The sequence below is a fragment of the Strigops habroptila genome, chromosome 11 (assembly GCF_004027225.2).
Source record: "Strigops habroptila isolate Jane chromosome 11, bStrHab1.2.pri, whole genome shotgun sequence".
Lineage (NCBI taxonomy): Eukaryota > Metazoa > Chordata > Aves > Psittaciformes > Psittacidae > Strigops > Strigops habroptila.
The window spans coordinates 5,775,321-5,794,627 of NC_046360.1; the positions used below are offsets into that span (position 1 = coordinate 5,775,321).

The window sequence follows — 19,307 nt, forward strand, 5'->3', positions numbered from 1 at the left end:
AGCGTAGCAACCAGAGCTGATCAGATCCTTGGGTATAGTAGACCATGCTCTCTTGGTTATGGGTGTTTAAGTCTCAGCTGTGGTAAAGTGGCTTTGGTTGCATCCAGTTAAACCTTAGAATGGGGGGGAAAGCTAAGGTAGCAGCTGAGGCCACAGTCCCTGCTTTAGGAAGGTGACTGCAGAATCCAGGCAGAGGTTGTGTGACAGGGATGCACGAGTCAAAGGGGCCAGGTGACTGACACAGATGGTTTTCCTATCAAATGATGGGAGTGCAGTTAGCAGGGACAGCATCTTCACCCTGTATTGCTTTGTCCTTGTACAATAGCTAGAGGGAGAAGACTGTTCACTGAGTCAACCTTCCTGCTGCGTGTGAACACTGCAGGAGTTTCTAAATGCAACTCCCATGTGCTGCTTTGGTAGTGCATACATATATCAAACTTGGTCTGAGAGCTGGTGCAAGACCTTCCCATTGCTACAGTCTTATCAAGACCAACTTCATAAATATAGGAATAACTTTGGGGTTGCAGGTTTTTTTTTTTTTGTTGGTTTTTTTAATCATCCCTTTGGTGGTCAAATGTCTTCCTTGAAATGGGCTCACAAATCTATATTGGAATAGAGATAATATAAGGAAAAGGTAATAAACTGTGTTAGAGGTGACCCCTTCATCTGTGAAACTGTTCTTGTTTTAAAGGTCTGTGAGTAAATAATTTATACTCATCATGGAAGTAACCGCTGGTATAAAGGTGTGCATTGAGAAGGTGGCAAGCTTGCTACAGGATCTTGTTCTGGTTCCTTACAGTTGGGCAAATCTAGTCAAATTGCACCTATTACGTCTGAGTAGTTTTAAGAGACTTGGTACAAGGACATTCTCTATAGCAAAGGAGAGCCAAATTAGTATGTGAAACTGTGAGGGGTTTTGTGTAAGTGAACTAAATCAATTCTACAATTACTTACCTTGGATGTCCCTAACAGGCTGGAAAACTTAGCACTAAAATTTCAAATTTAAGTGGATGTTGATGTATCAGCTGTAACCATCACATTAATAACTTCAATTACTGACAGAGAAACAGATTGACCAGGGAGTCACTTGAATCCAGAATATTTATGGATTTATTAGTAGAGACTCTGACCTTATAGAACTTTTACAAAATCCAGCTAGTAATTATTTTTAAAATAACTCCTTTCTAAGATGTTTGTTAAAACATTTCAATCCTAATTATGCACCAGCTCTCTTGTGGAAAATTAATGATTCCAGTGAAAACAAAGGAAGAAAACAGTATTACACATTGTTTGTCGTCTCTGGTATAAAGTAGTCTTTAAAGGATTATTCTCTCTGCTTGTATTTACATAGTTAGCAATAAAGACTTTTAACTTCAGGTTATTTTTCATTTCGTGGCAAATGTCAGCTACAGCATTTGCTGATTTTGTGTTTCAATAATACAGTCATCCTGAATGAACATGAGGTGAACACAGAAAGCTGAAAATGGAACTGAAGAGTTTAATTATCGCATGATAGGTCACACTCATATTGCTGTGGAAGCATTGCAACCAGCATCACCGACATGTAACAACTGAGCTTCTTGTTAAACCGTTGTCTTTGAAAGGCCCCCATTCCCCAAAAAATAAAAGGTAAGGGGGAGGGGCATAGAGAGAGAAAGCTGGGGCACATCATTTCCCAGTGCTGTTTGCAAGCCTGTGGTTGTTGCTACACGTCATCAGGCTTTCTGTTCTGTATAGGGAACTCATTCTACCTGTTGGCAAATGTCTGAGCTGCAGAGCGTTTCCTCCCTGGCCTTTTTGCTGCCCTCTGCTTAAGTGGGACAGAAAATCTAGAGCCTTTTGTGGACCCCCAGCGCTGTAACACGGGGTCACAGCTTTCCCCTTCCTGACCCTTAGCAGGGCCCCAGGACAACGCAGCGGAAGAGCTGTGCTGGGGAGAAACTTACCAGCAGTTGTACTGTGGGCTGCCCAGTTACCCAGCATATGCGGACCTTTGTGCCTTTATTGACACGTAAGTACTTTAAATGGACATTATTTTATCTGCAGGTTCTTCAAGAGCAATCTGCTGTGATTGTTCGTCTTCCAAGTGTTGGATCAGTTACTCTTTGCATGCCAGATGCCCGGTGCTGCCTCTGGTCTGTGGTGGGAGCAGTGTGACTTTTCAGATCAGGTTTCCAGAGGATCACAGGAATAAATGCAGAATTTGTTTCTGCAAATAATTTCCGATGTCTGCTTGCAATTTGCTGTTTCCACAGAAATTTTTGGCAGTGTAGATGTTTGCTTGGATTCTCACAATTGTTTTGGTAAGCATATTCTTTCCCTTGACAGGCCTCTCTTGGCAAATATTTCAAATTCCTGTCTTTTTCTTTCTACATTTTAGCTTTTCTCTGGATTTTTAGCTGCAGCTCTGTTATTTCTAAGGGTGGCTGTATTTGTCACTACATGAAGCAGAATTCCTCGGATTTACACAGAATTCCTCCTTTTGTTTCAGGATGTAGAAGAGTTGTGGCCAACAGTAATGACAGAAGGAGTCAAAAAAAAAAAACCCTAGAGAGAAATAAGCAAAAGTCAGACTGGTTTAAACTACATCGAGAAAGTACATTTTTGAAGGAACTGAAATTCAAATTTTCAAAATTCTTTTGTTGTAGATACTAAATCAGAGTTACAAAATAAGAAATAAGCTTTTGTTTTTTTCAGTAGAGAGGTTTTGTAGTATTAAACTTTTGGTAACATTGAAACAGTCATGCGCCACAGGAATGTCCACAATTAATTTTTCTCTCTTTAGTCCTTGGACCCTGGAGTCCCATCTACTCCTCAGTCATCTGCAAGGATGCAGATGGTAACTAAAGCTAGTTACCACCAGAAGCTTTGGAAGTTCAGTGTACATCCAGAGTATGGATAAGCTGAGTAAGTCAGGGCCACAGCTACCACCAGCTGGGCTTCCAACTATATAATCTCAACTGTTTCATCCTAAAAGTTATAACTGACTAGAGTTTGGTACAGAAGTTGTGATGAAGTAGACAAGTAATAGGGCTAATATACTGGAAGGAATAGAGCTAAGAAAAGGAACCAGGCAAATAGAGGTACCTGGAGAGGTGGGGCCAAGAGGCACAAAATGGCTGGGGAGTGAGGGAAGGATAACTAATGGTCAGAAGATAAGGCACAATGGGGCAGTGACAGGCATGGGAGCAGGAACTGTGATCACTTTCGTATAATCAAGAGCTTATGTGTCCATTGATTTTAGGCAGAGAATGTTTTGCTGTGTGAGTAAGCATCTGGGGCTGAAAACAAGATCCAATCTATTGACATAGCTTTTGGCAAAAGCAAAGGTAAATAAAATAATTTGAATTTTGTTACGATATTAACATGGTCTGATTCTGATTTTTAGTTTCTGATCTTGCCTGCACCCTCTTGAAATTGCTTGTATGAGGATAAAGAAAAGGGGAGAAATGAACGGGAATGGAAAGCTTATCCGGTTTTGTTAAAATACTACTCTTACAGTTTGTTTCACTGAAAATAGAACTTGGAGGGAACTGAAAACAAGATTTTACCGTAAAGGAGCAGATTAAATGAGGGCTATCCACAGGTTTTAGTTGCTTTTTTCTTTTCCATGTAAAATGATGGCTAATATTTGTGTCAGAGTGTAATTGGGAGGCTTTTATAAAAATAATTTAAATCTTTCATATATAAAAAAATAAAATAGCAACTATAAAAGTATTTTCCTAGTTCTTCTACTTGTTTCGTTGTGCAGCTTTGAACAAATCAGTGAAATCTTTAATGCCTCAGTTTCCCCTTCTTGATATACAGTAAAATTAATCCTTCAGAGTGCCATGTGATTTAATTTGGTTTTTTTTTTTTAAAGTCATGCTTCTTCAGGCAGAAATACAATCTGGTTTAATAAATATATCTTAGCTTTCCTTCAAAAACTCTGTCCAGAACCTGGTTTATTTTTCTTAGGTGTTTGAATTAAGACAACTTGTTGTGCCTTTGACTCTTTCTAAGTGTGCAGCTTGCTAACAGCAGTAATCTCTTTTATGTGTTTGCTGAAGCACATTCGTTTCCACTTGTTCCTAGCTGGCTGGTGTTAGGACCCAGAAAAGAGACAGCAGCAACGTGATATAAATAGAGTACCAGAATGGGACAAAGTTTGAGGAGAAAGCATGACATCACTCAGACTTGCTCTCCACCCAAAAAGATCTGGGATGGAGGTGCAAACGTGAGCTGGACAGGCGAGGAGTTAGCAACTCTTTTCAGCTCAGTTTCGGAGGAACAGTGAGAGTTATACACTCTATGTGCTATAAGGAAGTACGTTTTCTTGCTCGCAAAACTAAAACTGGCTTCAGATCTCTGACAATGTGAAAGCAATTTGAAAGGAAAAGGCAACCATAGGAAGAAAGTTGAAAACAAGATATTTTCTTTTTGGCACAGATTGTAACAGAAATACTTGACTTCTTTCCATGGAACAGTACAACTTTTGGATCTGATGCACATTTCTTTTAATTTTCCTCCAGTCACGGTAATTTATTTAGAGTTAAATGAAGAGATCAAAGTGTGAAGCAAACAAATACTACTTAAAGGTCTGGAGGGATATTTTGCCATCACTGAAGGAATGGACTTTTTGAACGTTCATGGGAAATGTACCTTTTAATACAAGAAGTAGCAAAGGAAAACTTGTGATTGAAATCTTACAGGAATTTGATTTCAGTTTTACTTTTAACCTTAAATAGACCATGGAGAACTTACCATCTCTGCTCTCTTGTCATTATTCTCTGCTGATTTTATTTCAGTACAAATATCAGGTAATGTTCTGAATATGGTCAGTATTGAGATATATTTGGATTCCTCTTAGCAAGTTTTGCCTTACTTTCTCATTATGTAATGTTTTATGTGCAGGTGTATGGAAACTATTCCCAGTTACCCAAACACCCAGGTAAGGAATGTTCTATTTCCATTTTATGACAATGTGTTTAAATGATTATTTGCTCTTTTGGTTTCTATTTTTTCATTTTTCTTAGTAGCTCCAAAGAAACTGTGATCCTACGTTTGACATCAGCTGTGTATTAAAAATGTAATAGTCTAAAGTATCAGACTGTACCAGTCATTTTAAATTCAGTGACTTACCTACTGAATATTCTGCACAGAATGGAGAAAAATGGTTTGTATTTGACAGGTAGAAAACATATGCTGTTTATGTTTTAGTACTACTTTTGAGCGTGAGTTTTTGAATCAGACCTCTACTCAGGCTGTTTTCTTTTTCCCCTCAATGTGTTCCACATTTTCAATTCAATGATTTACAGTTAGATATGCCAGCTTGTATACTTTGTAGTACTTTTGCATGGCTTCAAGTCATTTCCCCTCTTCCCGGTCTTCATGCTTAAGTTTAAATTGGTTATAGACCATAATAAGGACCTCTCATATGTTTTCGATATAGAAAAAACTTACTCAAAGCTTACTTGGGGTCTGTATGTGTAACTGCAGAATTCTTCTGGTTTTATATAAATAGTTTAACCTCAAGCCTCATGGTGGTGTACAAGTACAATTTTACTGCTTTAGCAGTGCATGTATTGCTTCGGGCTTTTAAGTTTTAACCATATGTAATTATTTTCAAACGAAATACAGCGCGATGTGGCAAAGCCATGTTGTCTGCTATTGCAGTAGCTTCAGACCCATTAGTTTCTTTTGTTCTGCCTTCACCGGAAAACAAAGAAGTACAGTCTCATTTCCTATAGATGAGGATCACTGGCTTCTAGCTGATGAAACAGTATGGGGGGGAAAAAAGCTTCCTGCAGTAAGGGAGAACGTTACACAACACTTATTTTGTAGTATAGTATGTGTGTGTAAGTGTAACTGAGTGATGCTTTCTGGATTGGAACTTGGCTTGTAAACAGGTCCTGTAATTTTTTCCTAAACATAGTTTTCCTTTGAAAGGATATTGCCTTGAATTCAACTTATACTTGGAACAGGTATTCGTTTTCGGAGGTCTTCTCAGGGCTGGTGGGCTGGTAGTAGGGCAGCAGCGTGGCTTTGTATAGTTCAGAACTGGGAGCTGGGAAAGCCACAGACATGCAGCGTGGGTCTAGGCAATTCACTTTGCTGTATGTCTGTTTTCCTTCCGATTATTTTTGCCCATTTTTTCAAGCTTTTAAATGTAAGCTCCTTAAAATATAGCTGCTTCTCAGGAGTTTGATGCCAACTATGGCTTTGTTGTGATGCTGCTACTACTGCTAATAATAAAATTCTTGTGCCGCGTTATGACAGAGGGTTTTTGGCATCACATTATTTTCTCCCTGGATTTTTTATTTCTATTTGTCTAATTTTTTTTTATACCACCTCTCTTAAGTTTAATCCTTTTTCTATTTTGATACATAAAGATGTTAATGGGAGCAAGAGAGACTTGTATATAAGCACACTGTGAAACAGCAGGCGCGTTCTGTGCTCTGCAGAGTGGAACTAGTAGTTTGGTTAAAGTCAGATGGAGGTACGTTAGCTCAGGTAGCCTATGTGGATGCTCTTAATAGCATAGAAATTTATAACTTCCTTTTGCAGCAGCCAGAATATGTTTTTTGAAGGTAGAACTAAGCACATGTCCAGATTTAGTTTATGTAAATGCAGAAATCCTTGTTCCTAGGTCCTGTTTCCTTGGCATGCTTTGTCACGCTCAGCTTAGTTAAGTTTGGGTTGCCTGGAATTTTTAGATTGGGTTTTGTATGTGCTTATTCTGTGTCACTATATCTTATGTTGGCAGTACCCTCCTCCTTTTGTTAGCAGTTGTGCCTTTCTCTGTGTCTTCCAAATATTTAAAGTATAGCCATAGAATCTCATCCATTTATCTAAAGACATCCCCATCTTACCTATTTATGCTTCCTTCTCTGTGGGAAAAGCTCTTTGACAACTGCAAACATTTCTAGTCAGGTAGGCCAATAATAGATCCTGGTCAATTATGAATCATTTGTTAGATATTGCTTGGGAATGAAAATTCCTGGGAACTCTCTAGTATCTTTTCCTGCTCTTGCGAACCACAGAGAGCTGAGTTACCTATGGAGGAGGCAGGAGCAGTAGTAGTATGCGATGAAGGCTAAATATTTCCCCATGCTTTCCCTTCTTAGTGCTTTGTACTATCCATGGTGTGTTTAGAACTATCAGTAATATTTTGAAATTAGTCTTGAATGGCTTTCTTAACTGTTACTTCAACAAATGCAGTCTGGTACAGTAACAGGGATTTAGTCACAGGGATTGCTGCACATTTTAAGTGCAGTTAAAATAAAAGTCAGTTGAGCTTTAAAAACAGGTTTTCTGCAGTGATCAATCAGATGGTTTTAATCTACTCTGCCATTTTTATTTGATTTATCATCTTGCTTATGTGCTGTACTTGATTTACATAAAATATCTTGGTTAACCTATTGACTTCCCTTATTGCTTGCTTCTGTAGTGACTTACTGCACTCCTTGTTGCTCCTTGCTTTAATAACCTTTTCATTTGTGTTTCTTGAAAGGGTTCAAAGTTCTCGCATCAGCTTCCCATTACTGGCCATTGGAAGATGTGGATGGAATTCATGAATTTCGGGATACAAACGGAGGTAGATAAAGGATTCGTTGACAATGGCAGTAACATAAGTATTTCTGTCAGTCTGTAAGTAGAAAGGGAGCAGAAGAAATAAAAGAGGTTAGCTTTTGTACCACAGCAGTAGAGATTTTTTTTCAGTTAATGTTTTTGCAGTGCTCCAATGTCCAAATGATAATGTATTTGTGAACTGGTTTTTATAGAGTATTCTCAGATGTTTTATGGGCTGTTTACACATTGTTAAGGTTATAAAGAGAAAAGGTTTATGATCCAAAGAGTCATTGAAATCACACTGTTATTGGTTGCTTTGGTACATGCTAATACACTCCGTGACTGAGATAGCTGGCTATGCTGGCAGTGAAGTGCCTGCTTCTTTTTGCTTTTTGGAAGGAGTTAAGTGCCCAAATTCTTCATGCAATTTGAAAGTTCCATGTAGCACCTACAGAAAGAGAAGTTTAAGTTCTCACCTGTGTACCAGCTCACTTCTATCTGGTTTTGGGTATTCCCTTAAAAGCAGTATTGCAGCATTAGTTCAATTCTTAATTTTTTTTTTCCAGTTAGGCAAAATAAAGATAGTTTTAGTGAGGCAAAACTCTCACTGATTTGAAAAAGTCAGTTGTCAGGACTGCAGGATCCCCGAGGGAATGATATTAAAAGGCAGTTTGGTTGGATTCAGCAGTTTTCTGTTTCTGATGTTTCACATCAGGACCAAAAAGGGTGGTGAAGGTTTTCTGGAGACGTGCAGGTGATGTAATTAGTGGAACTTTGACCAAACCGCTGTCTCCCATTGCAGCATTATGGGCTTGCAGGGCCATTCCTTTCAGATGAAACTTTCAGCTATGCTCTGTCTCCTTTTGAGACTCAAAGGTCCCTTAGTAATATTCACATGGAGTGGTTTTTTTCTTCTGACATTTTAGCCAGTTCCAAGTTGGGTTGATGTATATTCCCCAGTATTTATCACACTATGGCTACCACCTTGGAAGTTGAGCTGCACAGTTTTGTACTTGTACGAGGGGTAGCTGCTGTGCTGCTACTGGTGACTGTAATATCTTTACCCAGAAAGATGCAGAAGATTAAATCTGGAGTTAGAGACCTTTACAACCTTACATGAAAGATATTAACAAAATTGTGAAGTTATTGCTATTTATTATGCAAAAATGGTAATATCAATCTCTGTTCCTAAGTGGAGGAAAAGATCCATGTATTGTAAGCTTAAACTTTGACCCATCTTGCCACAAAACTTCTTAAAGGAATGAAATTGGCTCACCAGAAATAAATCTGGGCAATATTCTGCTCCCGTTAGAGGCTGATGGCAGCATTCCTATTGACTTCAGTAGAATCATAATTTGGCTTACAAAAAGTTACCATGTGAGTTCTCGAACAGTGTGTTAAAGTAATTTTCTGACACTGTAGTTTCAAGAAGAGTAAAGCACTCCATATCTAGCACTGTTTTAGCACTCATGTTACAACAGAGTTATTTTTGCAAGTGCTTGAAAGAGCACAATTGTTATAAAATAGAGCAATTGGCAATTAATGTTAGATTATTTTTCCAATTATGTTAAATTACATTACTTAAGCAAAATTCAGAAATATTTTCAGTGGTATTTTGGAAAAGATAGAGCAGAACATATAAGGTTCCTGATCCTACAATCCTTCACTTACAGGAATGAGACTGGCTCACATGAGCAATCTGCTTTGACTCCTATTATGACATTGTGTTAAATAACTTTACAAAGGAGCCAGCTGCATGACTTTGCTGAAAAAGTGTTTAGACGACTTTGTCTTACTATTGTTGGCAAAGGATGCCAGGAGCAAAAAGTCTCATTCTCTGCAGAGCAACTCTGACAATGTTGAATTTTTCTTTCATGTTGTACTGGATAGTTCAAATTTGTCAGTTGCTTTTATTGTGTCTTATAATACATAGATATTATTTCAACTGCCTCCAGCAGAGTTCTTATGTAGCTATCTGAGATTTGACTTTGATATACTAGAAAAGTTTTCTTGTTGTAATCTAATGCAGGTGACAATTTGCTTGTTTTTGATACCATTCTGATTACACAACTCTTCTGTTTATTGCTAGAGCCTGCCTTGTTTTTCCACTCATCACATCATGCAGTTATTTTCATTCCATGTTTCTCCTCTTAAATCCTTGAAGCATCATAATCTGTCCGTCATGTTAATCCATTTTATTTGTTGAAGTCATTGTGTGTGAAGCCAGATTTATATCTCTCAAAGCATTTGTGTTGTGAGAGTGTCAGCGAATTAATTTTATTATCTGAGCAATAGAAGAAATTGAAGGGAAACAATCAACTTAAAATATAGCAAACCAAAAAAGATGTGGCCGTGTTCAGGTTTCTCATCTGACCTCTTGTTTTCCATGTATTTGTATCTTGAGGTATTCACATTATTTTTTTTCTTTTAAGAACATTTGCCTTTCCCTCCTACGAGCTCAGCTGGTTTAAATCCCAAATCAATGTCTATTAACTTCCATGGGCATTCCCTCAAGCTCTCTTTGCCTGCCCAGGGTAAATAATTACAGTGGGCAATGTTAAATTATCAAAATAAAATTGAGAAGAAAATTTTATTGTCAGATATAAAACAGTTGGGTTTTTTTTTCCTTATGTTTAGATGGAATTTCTCATATTTTGATTTGTGCCCATTGCCTCTTATCTGTTCACTGTATATAACTAAGGAGAGGCTGGCATTGTCTTTAGTGCCGTTGTGTGTTTATACACCGTGATAAGGTCAATCTCCAGGCTGAGCAGTGCCAGCGTTCTCGGCCTTTCACTGGACTTGTTCCAGTAAGTCCATGTCTCTCTTGTACTGGGGAGCCCAGAACTGCACATGGGACTTGAATTGCCCTTAGCTTTTGCACCAGTATAATGATTTTTGTTATAATTAGAGTTCCTTACCAACATGATTATATTTCAGAGCCCTTCATCAGCAGTTGTACTTCTTAATAGTTTTTCTTCTCAGGTTGATGATTTTTTTTCTCAGTAAGGAAGAAAAAACCGTTTAACTGATACTGTATTTGCTTACCTTGTGTAGTTAAAGAATGTAACATTCACCAGCATGCAAGTCTTTAGAAGAAGTGGTTGCATGATAATTTTAAAGGCCACTGATCAACATCTGTATGTTGAGAGATATGAACTGGCCAATTCATTACTGATTGTGTTTATTCATTGTTTTGCTTATTTGCTTATTTTCTTTTGTTGTTCCACCCAGCTCTAAGAATCCACAACTTCACTGTGCTTCCTTCCCATAACTCTACCTTTGTATATACCAATGACTCTGCCTACTCTAACTTCTCTGCAACTGTAGGTGAGGATTTACATATTTTTTGTTCTGCATTTGTCAAGCTTGGATGGTTCTTGTAACATTGGATTCAAAGTTAACACTGAGTTTTGATTCAGGTGGTCGTGTGGTAAAGGTCTGTTTATGCTTACATTGTCATCTGTTACTGAAAAAGCACTCCTGCAATGTTACCTGAATTACTCTACATTCCTGGGAGAGACATCCTCATGCTAAGCATTAGCCCATGGGAGAATGGGCCCCAGTGGTCCTCCAAAACTGAGAATATTTGTGTTACACTTAAAATAAGCGGAGATTACATTTCAGAGGAACATAAAGAACAATAGGTTGATTTTCTTTTTGCTTGTCTTTCAAGGTTAAAAGGAAAAAGAAGCCATCCGTTTTTCACCATTTCTTGATAATTTTTAAAGGACACATTCAGAAAGACAAAGGCAAGCAAATTTTTAAAGCCAGGAAGTAAGATTTTGTCAACCATGACATCTTTGATTAACATGATTAAGTTTTTTGGTTTGGTTTTGTTTTTAAGGCAAGCAGCAATCTGCATAGATATAGATAAAAGGAAGAACAGAAAATGACAACTCTCCAGGCAGAAACCTGATGATTGGAAACTAGCTACATCTACACAAGCATAAGCTTAGTCATTTAGTTTAAGTCACAAGCATTCATTCTTGTGTAGGTGCAAGTGTCCACTTTACAATTAGGTTTTAACTCACTTCTAGTTTAGTTCTTGGAAATTCTGACCTAAGGAGAAGGGTGGAAATGATAAAACTCTTATTAGGGCTGCTCAGATTCTAGGAGTTTTATATTCGAATGCTAAACACACTATTTTTCTACTTTCTAACAGTGAAAGTATGCTAGCAAATGTGAACTCTGTTAATAATGAACTTCAAATAACCCTACTTCCATTCAGTGTTTTCTTAACTGCTTTAGAGGCCATTTGCATAGTTCACACATAATAGGATATATTCAGTATGAACATTAAAAAGGGTGACGTCAATGGCAAGGGAAATACTATGGAAACAGAAATGCATTACCTTATGACTAAATCTGGCTAGATGAACTTAGAATTGAAGTGACTCAAGAGATGTTTGCTTCATTGTGTAATACACGCTCAAATTTTTAAAAGAAACTAAATTTTATCTCTCAATTAGAGACAAAACTTGACTTCTTCCTCAAAGAGGGGAAGATATGAAATGAGAGTTATCTGTATGGTTCTTGAAAAAAACCCAAACCCTACAAACTACCAACAAATAAATCCCCACCAAACTCAAACAAAACCAAAACAGAACAAAAAACCCCAACCAACCAACCAAACAACAAGAAAAAATCCCCCAACAAAAGTAAGCCTATAGTTGGGACTGGATAAACATATGAGGTATATGAGTCTATTAAAGTTGTGTTTCTGGAAAGTTTTGATTTATACAAATATTAAACTATATTTTGCTTTTCCTTTAGATATTGTAGAAGGAATGGTGAACAAAGGAATTTACGTCACTGAAAAGAAAGGAGTTACCTTTCTCTTCTTTGGAAGCTATCAAAATTCTTGCATTAGTAATCCAGAAGTTTGTGGACCTGAAGGTTAGTAAATTTATTAATTGCTTTTATCATTTCTTTTTCTGTCAAATTATGTAATTCAGTGACTGTTTCTTTCCTCTTTGGAATGAACTCTAAAATTCTAGCTTGACACTTTCCTTTATTGTCTTTTAAAACACTTGAGTGTTGCTGTAAATTGAGTCTTTTCTAACTGCAATCGAAATTAGAATTAATCACCAGCTACTCAGATCAATGATGTACAGTGCAATTAATTCAAACAAAGAGTAAAATAAGCTTTCAGTGCCCAAAAATCTTGCCCGTGGCACCAAGTTTGATTCGTACAAGAACTGCAGTTAAACAATAGAAGTTGTCCTACAAGTTTCAAATATAGTTTTAAGAGACTATTTTTCAGTGTGGCCTCTTAGCAGGAATGTGGTTGTTTGGCTTTGGGGTTTTTTCTAGATTTATCTTTGGAGATCACAAAATTTGAGCCTCTGGTGTCTGGAAATCCATTTGTCCTTGCAGGTGCTTGGATCTCTTAATTTTATTTCTCTTCCCTTTCTTCCTCTTGGGCTGGGCTAAGGTCACAAAATAGCAGGTAGAAGGGGGGCACAGGTTTGACAACATGCAGGTTACAGAAGATCATTAAAACTGTATGTGACTGTCAGGCCAAACATACAACTAGTCACTGGCATAAAACATTCACTGGAGACTTAAAATTCAGTAGAACTGAATCAGTGGAAAATGGTGGCTTTCCATATGTAAACTCCAGCAGTCCCTAAGCTTAAGAAGTATTGCTAACATTGAATTTTCAGGCTTTTACTGATTTGGACCATTCTTCAAAGAGGTAACATCACTTGAAATAGGATTTTTTTCTTTAATTTTTTTTTTTTTTAGCTGCTAAAGTAAGAGACATGTATGAAATTTTTAAGAAATTAGGCAAAACTCCGAGACTAGATGGTACATGGCTGTTAACTGAGAGTATTAGGAAAAAGTAATTCAGTATCCTACCATAGGTGTTTTTCTGATATGTGCTGTATCTTGTCATACTTTTTTTTTCATACCACTGAGAAATACAAATAATCAGTAAATCATATTATTTCTACATCTATAGTATAACGTAATAATCACAAATTATTTTTATAGTACCAGAGCACTCACAGTATCTCTCAAACAAGAACATTAAAACCATAAAACACTGAAATGTTCAGCAAACAAAATGTGAAGAAATCATATAAACAATAAACACTAAATCACAGGAGCAGTATAAAAAAAAAAAGGGGAGGGGGGAAGCCAACACCCCTTCATCTAAAGAGAGTCTTTGTTCTTCTCTGAATCAAATAAAACCTGTGGCAATGATAAGATATAATTTTATTCAAGCCTACTATTGCTTAAACATCATTTGTGGCATTTGTGTGAAACTGGTGTTATGTACACTTAACTAGGGAATGCTTTCTGAAAACATTGGGATCTTGGGATATTTTCAGATGAAATATTATAACGTATGAAACAAAAATCCCAGTATTTCTTCCTAGGCTAAATTTTTTGAATTAATTTCTAATTATTTTGAACTAATAACTAATTTCAGAACACTTTATTTTGACTCGAGAAAACAAATTCTTTTTTTTTAAATGTTCAAATATTCTTCTCCCGCCTTCCTCCTTTCATGAGTAATTTTTAAACAATGCTTTTGTGTAAAGCAGTTTTGTCCTCATTGAAGTGGCATCTTCAGTCAAAAGAAACATTTTTGAAAGATGCAGGAGAATATTGTCTTAATGGTCAGTTCAAACACAGGAGGAGCTGAATTTGGGCAACATATGGGAAATTGAAATAAAAAACATTTAAAAAAGCAGTCGTGTGCACAACATAGCACTTCGTAACTGTGTGTTCATTGTGTGCCTTTTATTTTTACTTTCAGCATTTCATGAACTGAAGGGCACATAAGGAGGATTTAGATCCACAGTTTTCCTGTGACTATAGGATGATTAGTAGCTGCCAGGGTAGTCCAATAGGCTAGACAGTGAAAGATGAGGGAAACCATCTCCACTGCAGACATGTTTTATTACTTAGTATCTGTGCCTATGTCATTTAAACTTCATCTCTCAGCCTGTAAAGGAGGAATACCAGCACTTCCATAGCTCGCAGAAGTGTAGTGAAGTGCTGGAAAAAAGATTGTAAGACACAGTGGCAGAGGAATCACATTAATAGCGGTAATAGATTAACATGGTCAGCTTTGGTTGCCCTTTGAGGTGGTGGAAGATGGTATGTTTCAACCTGTTACTCGTGTGGTGAAGAAACTGAAGTATGAACTCAGGCTTATCTGCTGATAAAGGGACTGCAGCTTGCTTACTAGAAGCCTCAAATTCTTCCATTGGGAGTTCACAGCGTATCCATCAAGATCTAGCAAACTGAGATTGATGATGTTGATATACTGATTGATTTCTAGGAGGCCAATGATAATTGATTAGCATTTCCACATTGCTTATTTTATCATGTTTAAAGCGTTTAGGGAATAGTATGTATATCGTGTAAATCAGTGGATGCTGTCATGAGGATAAACAGAACAGTTAGGAAGATACTACACAGTTATTTATTCTGCAATAATGTAATTTTAAACTTTTCTGCTAAGAATATGTGAAATATAAAAAAAAGTAATGTTCCAGATAGTAGTGGGGGGGAAATTTTGGTGGCTGTAGTGAGCTGTTTAAGGCTTTTCCATCTTTAATCATATAACTGTGAAACACACCAAAAAAGTATGGTTTTAACAATAAATATACATAAGAGTTTGAGGGCTTCATTACCTTGTGTTGGGCTATCTGGTAGCCAAGGATTGGGATAGTTTGCAAAGCAAGGCTGTGCAATCTGCATCTGGAGTGACATGAAAAATGGCAGCTGAGCTCTAAGCAGCCAGATCTAGCTCTGAAATTTGCCCAGCTTTGAGCAGGCAGTTTAGAGTAGGTGATTTTCAGGGTTGTTGCCAACTTAATTCACTATGATTCTTTGTGGCAAACCTCTTCCACTTCTGTACTTCATAAAATTTTTCTCAACCTGCTCTGAACTTGGATTTTATTGTCAGCACTTTGTACTATAAATGATGAACACTTTTAGAGCTGTTTAGTCAAGCCATTTTCTTTGTAATTGTATTTGACTGCAGAACCTCTACAGCAGAGCTACTAAGAACTTGTGCAATGCAAGGGAGGTTTGATTTGCTACTTGTGTTTCGGTCAAGCCTCTTGAAATAACCTTTATTGAAGAAATAAGCCATCTTACAGAATTCGTATTTCTTCACTAATGTGCAATCTGAAGAGCTCTTCAATTTTATGGTATAATAGTAGAATTGACTGCAAATTGAACACGATTTTTTGTGGTCAAAGATAACCATGTGCCCTTGCAGGATTGCACTTGAGTTTTGGGAAGAATTCTGTGATATTGGTGTAGGTGGGGACCTCAGAATTTCGCCTGTGGCTCTGCAGATGGTGCTACCCCTTTCTTTTACATTGGATCTTCACTTTCAGCAATTATTTGGAGCATTGAAGTGTGAAAACACAGGTAGTAACATGCCTAGAAGAATTAAAGTGTAATTAGCAATGGATGCTACTCAATAAGCATGGGCATGCTGGCAGCCAGTTAGCTCATCAGTAGCTTGGAAGCAGTCAGTGTTCTGTTTCTGGCTCTGTTGGCACTTGGTGAACGTGAAAAAAAGATGTGGATGCTAGTGGAGGATATGGAGATACGAGAGCTACCTGTGTTTTGAAATAAGCAAAGATCACAGGAAGAAAAGGGGATCATCACAGGAGGGTAAGAAGACTAAGGAGACTGGAGAGATAGGGCGAAAGGAATGGAAGCATAAATATGTAAGAAAAACTTCATTACTTTTGGTGCTCAAAGAACACTAGTTTTAACTGATGGAAGCTACTCAGAAAGCAGTGATGACCTCTGTGCATGTGATGCAAAACTGAGGAAGAGATGTTTGTTTGGTTTGAACTGTTATAGCATTGTTGATTTTAAAAATGCTGTCCTTGTTTATGCTAGCAGATCATCTGTCCTCAAAAGCATTCCCACTCCTTGTATCCTACAGTACTGGAAAATTTTAATTGCACTTGTTTTTTCATCAACATCTCTTGCTTGCTTTCATCAGGAGTAACATTTTCCTTTTTCTGGAAGACTCAAGACCAACAGGCAAAGTTTCTCCCTGCCTCTGGCGGACAAGTAATATCCAGTGGTTTCAAAATCTGTTCAAATGAAGCTGAAGGCTCAGTGGAATTTTACACCCGTGGAAACGCAATGATGAAGTGGAAAGCAAGCTTTAGTCCACCAGGTAAAGCTTATTTTATTTTTTTATTAATTTGTTGTTATATTTTACTTTATTCTTGCACAGAGATGTATTGGTAAGAGCACAACTTCAGGGGAGAGATGTGGGTGTATAAAAATAGCTGTAGAGCTGTGTGCTTAGGAGTTCTCTTGATGTGGGAGAGAGATAAAGTATGAACTGAAAAACCAGTGATGCTGTATTATAGAACATTTGCCAGTCCTCAGACCCAACTTCTGGTTGTTTCTGAAGTGGAATTCTTATTGACATCAATAGATTGAGTGCTTAGATGGAAACATGAGTGAAGAATCCAGGTCAATCCCTGACAGTTCTCAGTGTATTTCTAAAACTGGATACATGTGCTATCCTCTACTGCCTCCTCAATTAAGACTTTATTTGGTAACTGCCTAACTGGGTGTTCGGTGCTTTGGTCGTTTTGCTATCTGTTGAGTGTCAAGTTTTGTGTGCCATGGCATAGTATTAATAAACATTTTGGTATATCACACATCTTACTGCTTCTATCTAAACTTTGTATTGTTGACGAGCAGCAATAACTAGTGACAGGAACAAATTCTAGTCTTCTAGTAATGCCAGTGACAATCACTAAAGCACTTCTTGCCTTAATTTGAGTACCTGAACATTGGTAAAATAGGGCTTTCTCACCTTGTAGTAGCAGAATTTTGTAAAGCCTGATAAATCAGTTTAGAAATCTTATTTTAAGATAAAAACAGCTAAATGGTAGAGTAATTTATGTATTTGTGGATTATCAAAGTGAAAATTAGTATTATGGTTTTGGTACTTTAAGTATAGCAGAGAAACACTGATAGTTTTTAATTCATCTATTTGCTTGTTCTCCAGTTTTAGCAGTCTTTATGCGGTTCTTGCTGAACTGTGTTTTGAGACAGAATTGAAGAGACTTTAAATCTTGGCCAATAGTACTTAGCAAGTATAATTTATGAAACCGCAGTGAGCCCAAGAAAGAGTTCAGAGCAAAGCAAACAGGCATTCTGCCAAAGTATGGGCTTCCCCATGGGTATAAAGATTAATATACATGACATCAGCATTCCATAATTCACTCTTAGCACTTCCTATACAGCTCAATAGCATTGCACAAGTCAGCAAAACCATACTGAACAGGAAAGACTCTAAATGGAATTGATTCATGGGGTTTGCTGTGATTTTTAATGTTTTGCAGGTCCTTATTGGACTCACATTCTCTTTACTTGGAAATCAAGGGAAGGACTGAAAGTCTACGTCAATGGAACTCTAAACACAAGCGATCCTGATGGGAAAGTCTTCTATGATTATGGAGACCCCAGTGCAAATCTACTGACTGGGACAGAGGGGGATCAGACCAAGCGCTATGTGAATGGGGCATTTGATGAATTCATTATATGGGAAAGGGCACTCACCCCCAATGAAATTGAGCAGTACTTCACAGCTGCTGTTGGTGAGTATGTGCATGGTTGTCATAATTAGTATTCTGTAAACATGCTGACTTAAAAATGCTTAGTGTGTAGGATTTGTGTTCATTTTACATCTTCTGGCTATTGAACATAACTTTTAGAGGCAGAAGTCGTGAGGTATGAATGTCACCAAGACAGCTGTCTTTGACTGTGCAGTCTTTTCATTCTGGGTTCTAGCTCCTTAAAAATGCCATAAAAAATTACCAAGACCTGAAGTATCCAGCCATTCTTAGGTCCCCTAGCATCAAGAGAAGAGGAGCAATAATTAGACTTGAGGCAGAGCGGTATTAGGCAAGACTGACTCCAGACTTCTGTCTTGCACTCTGGTTGTTACATAGCTTAGAGCCAAGTGACTCAGTGTGTTCCAGCAGATGTGGATAATAATGGTTCTCTCTCAAGTTCCTGGAATGATAAAGACTTACTAACTCCTGTATGCCTGTGAACTCAAAGAGATCAGCTGAAATGTCGTATGAAAGGCAGAGGTTCAGGATTAGAACAAAGACTTTGAAGACTGGGCAGTAAATCCTGCCAGTTGTTCTATGGATCTTTATTATAAACTTTTCAGTACAAGGAAGTCTGTTGCTATTAAGTGCTTGTGTGTGAGTAGCAGTTAGAAAACATTCATCTCGGGGAATAAAGCTATGGGGCATCTGGAACATTTGGCTTCGCTGGCAGTTTCCCTGCTTTCATTTATTCTTACTAGGTTACTGGGAGCTAAAGCAGTTACACCCATAACTCTTGTGCTTTTAAACCCATGGGAACCATTTTTACAATGGAAACTCTTTTGAATAACACATAGCTTCTGATGCATGCCTGGAAATGAGAAAGTGTGTGCGACTTCCAGGTTTGGTTATAGCGGTCAAATTATATAAAAAATTCTTTTATAAAAAAAGAAAACATAAACCAGTTTACGTAGAACTGAAGTTGCTGGAAAAGAAAACCCTTCATCTGGTATATAATGAAAGAATCATCATTTGCTTTGCTACACAATGGTCAAGTTCTTTATCTTAAAGTCTTTTCATTTAAAAAATTGATTCCTATGGAAGTATTTAAAAATTCTGGTTGTAAGAGTATTCATTTGATAGAGCAAATGGCTTTAAAATCTTTAAAAAGTTCATAATGCTCTG

General features: G+C 37.4%; 1 protein-coding gene and 1 long non-coding RNA gene across 2 annotated transcripts in view; one reads left to right on the plus strand and one right to left on the minus strand.

The window, feature by feature from the left end:
* Positions 1 to 1,083: 1,083 nt before the first annotated feature.
* LOC115614737 lies at positions 1,084 to 7,628 on the minus strand. Its single transcript, XR_003993830.2, has 2 exons — positions 7,438 to 7,628; positions 1,084 to 2,547 (listed from the first exon to the last, which is right to left on the minus strand). It is a non-coding gene; the product is annotated as an uncharacterized LOC115614737 (long non-coding RNA).
* Positions 4,530 to 19,307, plus strand: part of ADGRD1 (adhesion G protein-coupled receptor D1) — a 144,702-nt gene continuing 129,924 nt past the window's right edge. Inside the window, exons 1-7 of the mRNA XM_030501989.1 lie at positions 4,530 to 4,799; positions 4,894 to 4,930; positions 7,493 to 7,576; positions 10,786 to 10,881; positions 12,328 to 12,450; positions 16,544 to 16,723; positions 17,910 to 18,164. Of these exons, the coding sequence (XP_030357849.1) occupies positions 4,731 to 4,799; positions 4,894 to 4,930; positions 7,493 to 7,576; positions 10,786 to 10,881; positions 12,328 to 12,450; positions 16,544 to 16,723; positions 17,910 to 18,164 (844 nt within the window). The 5' untranslated portion in view covers positions 4,530 to 4,730. The remainder of the gene's footprint in view (positions 4,800 to 4,893; positions 4,931 to 7,492; positions 7,577 to 10,785; positions 10,882 to 12,327; positions 12,451 to 16,543; positions 16,724 to 17,909; positions 18,165 to 19,307) is intronic.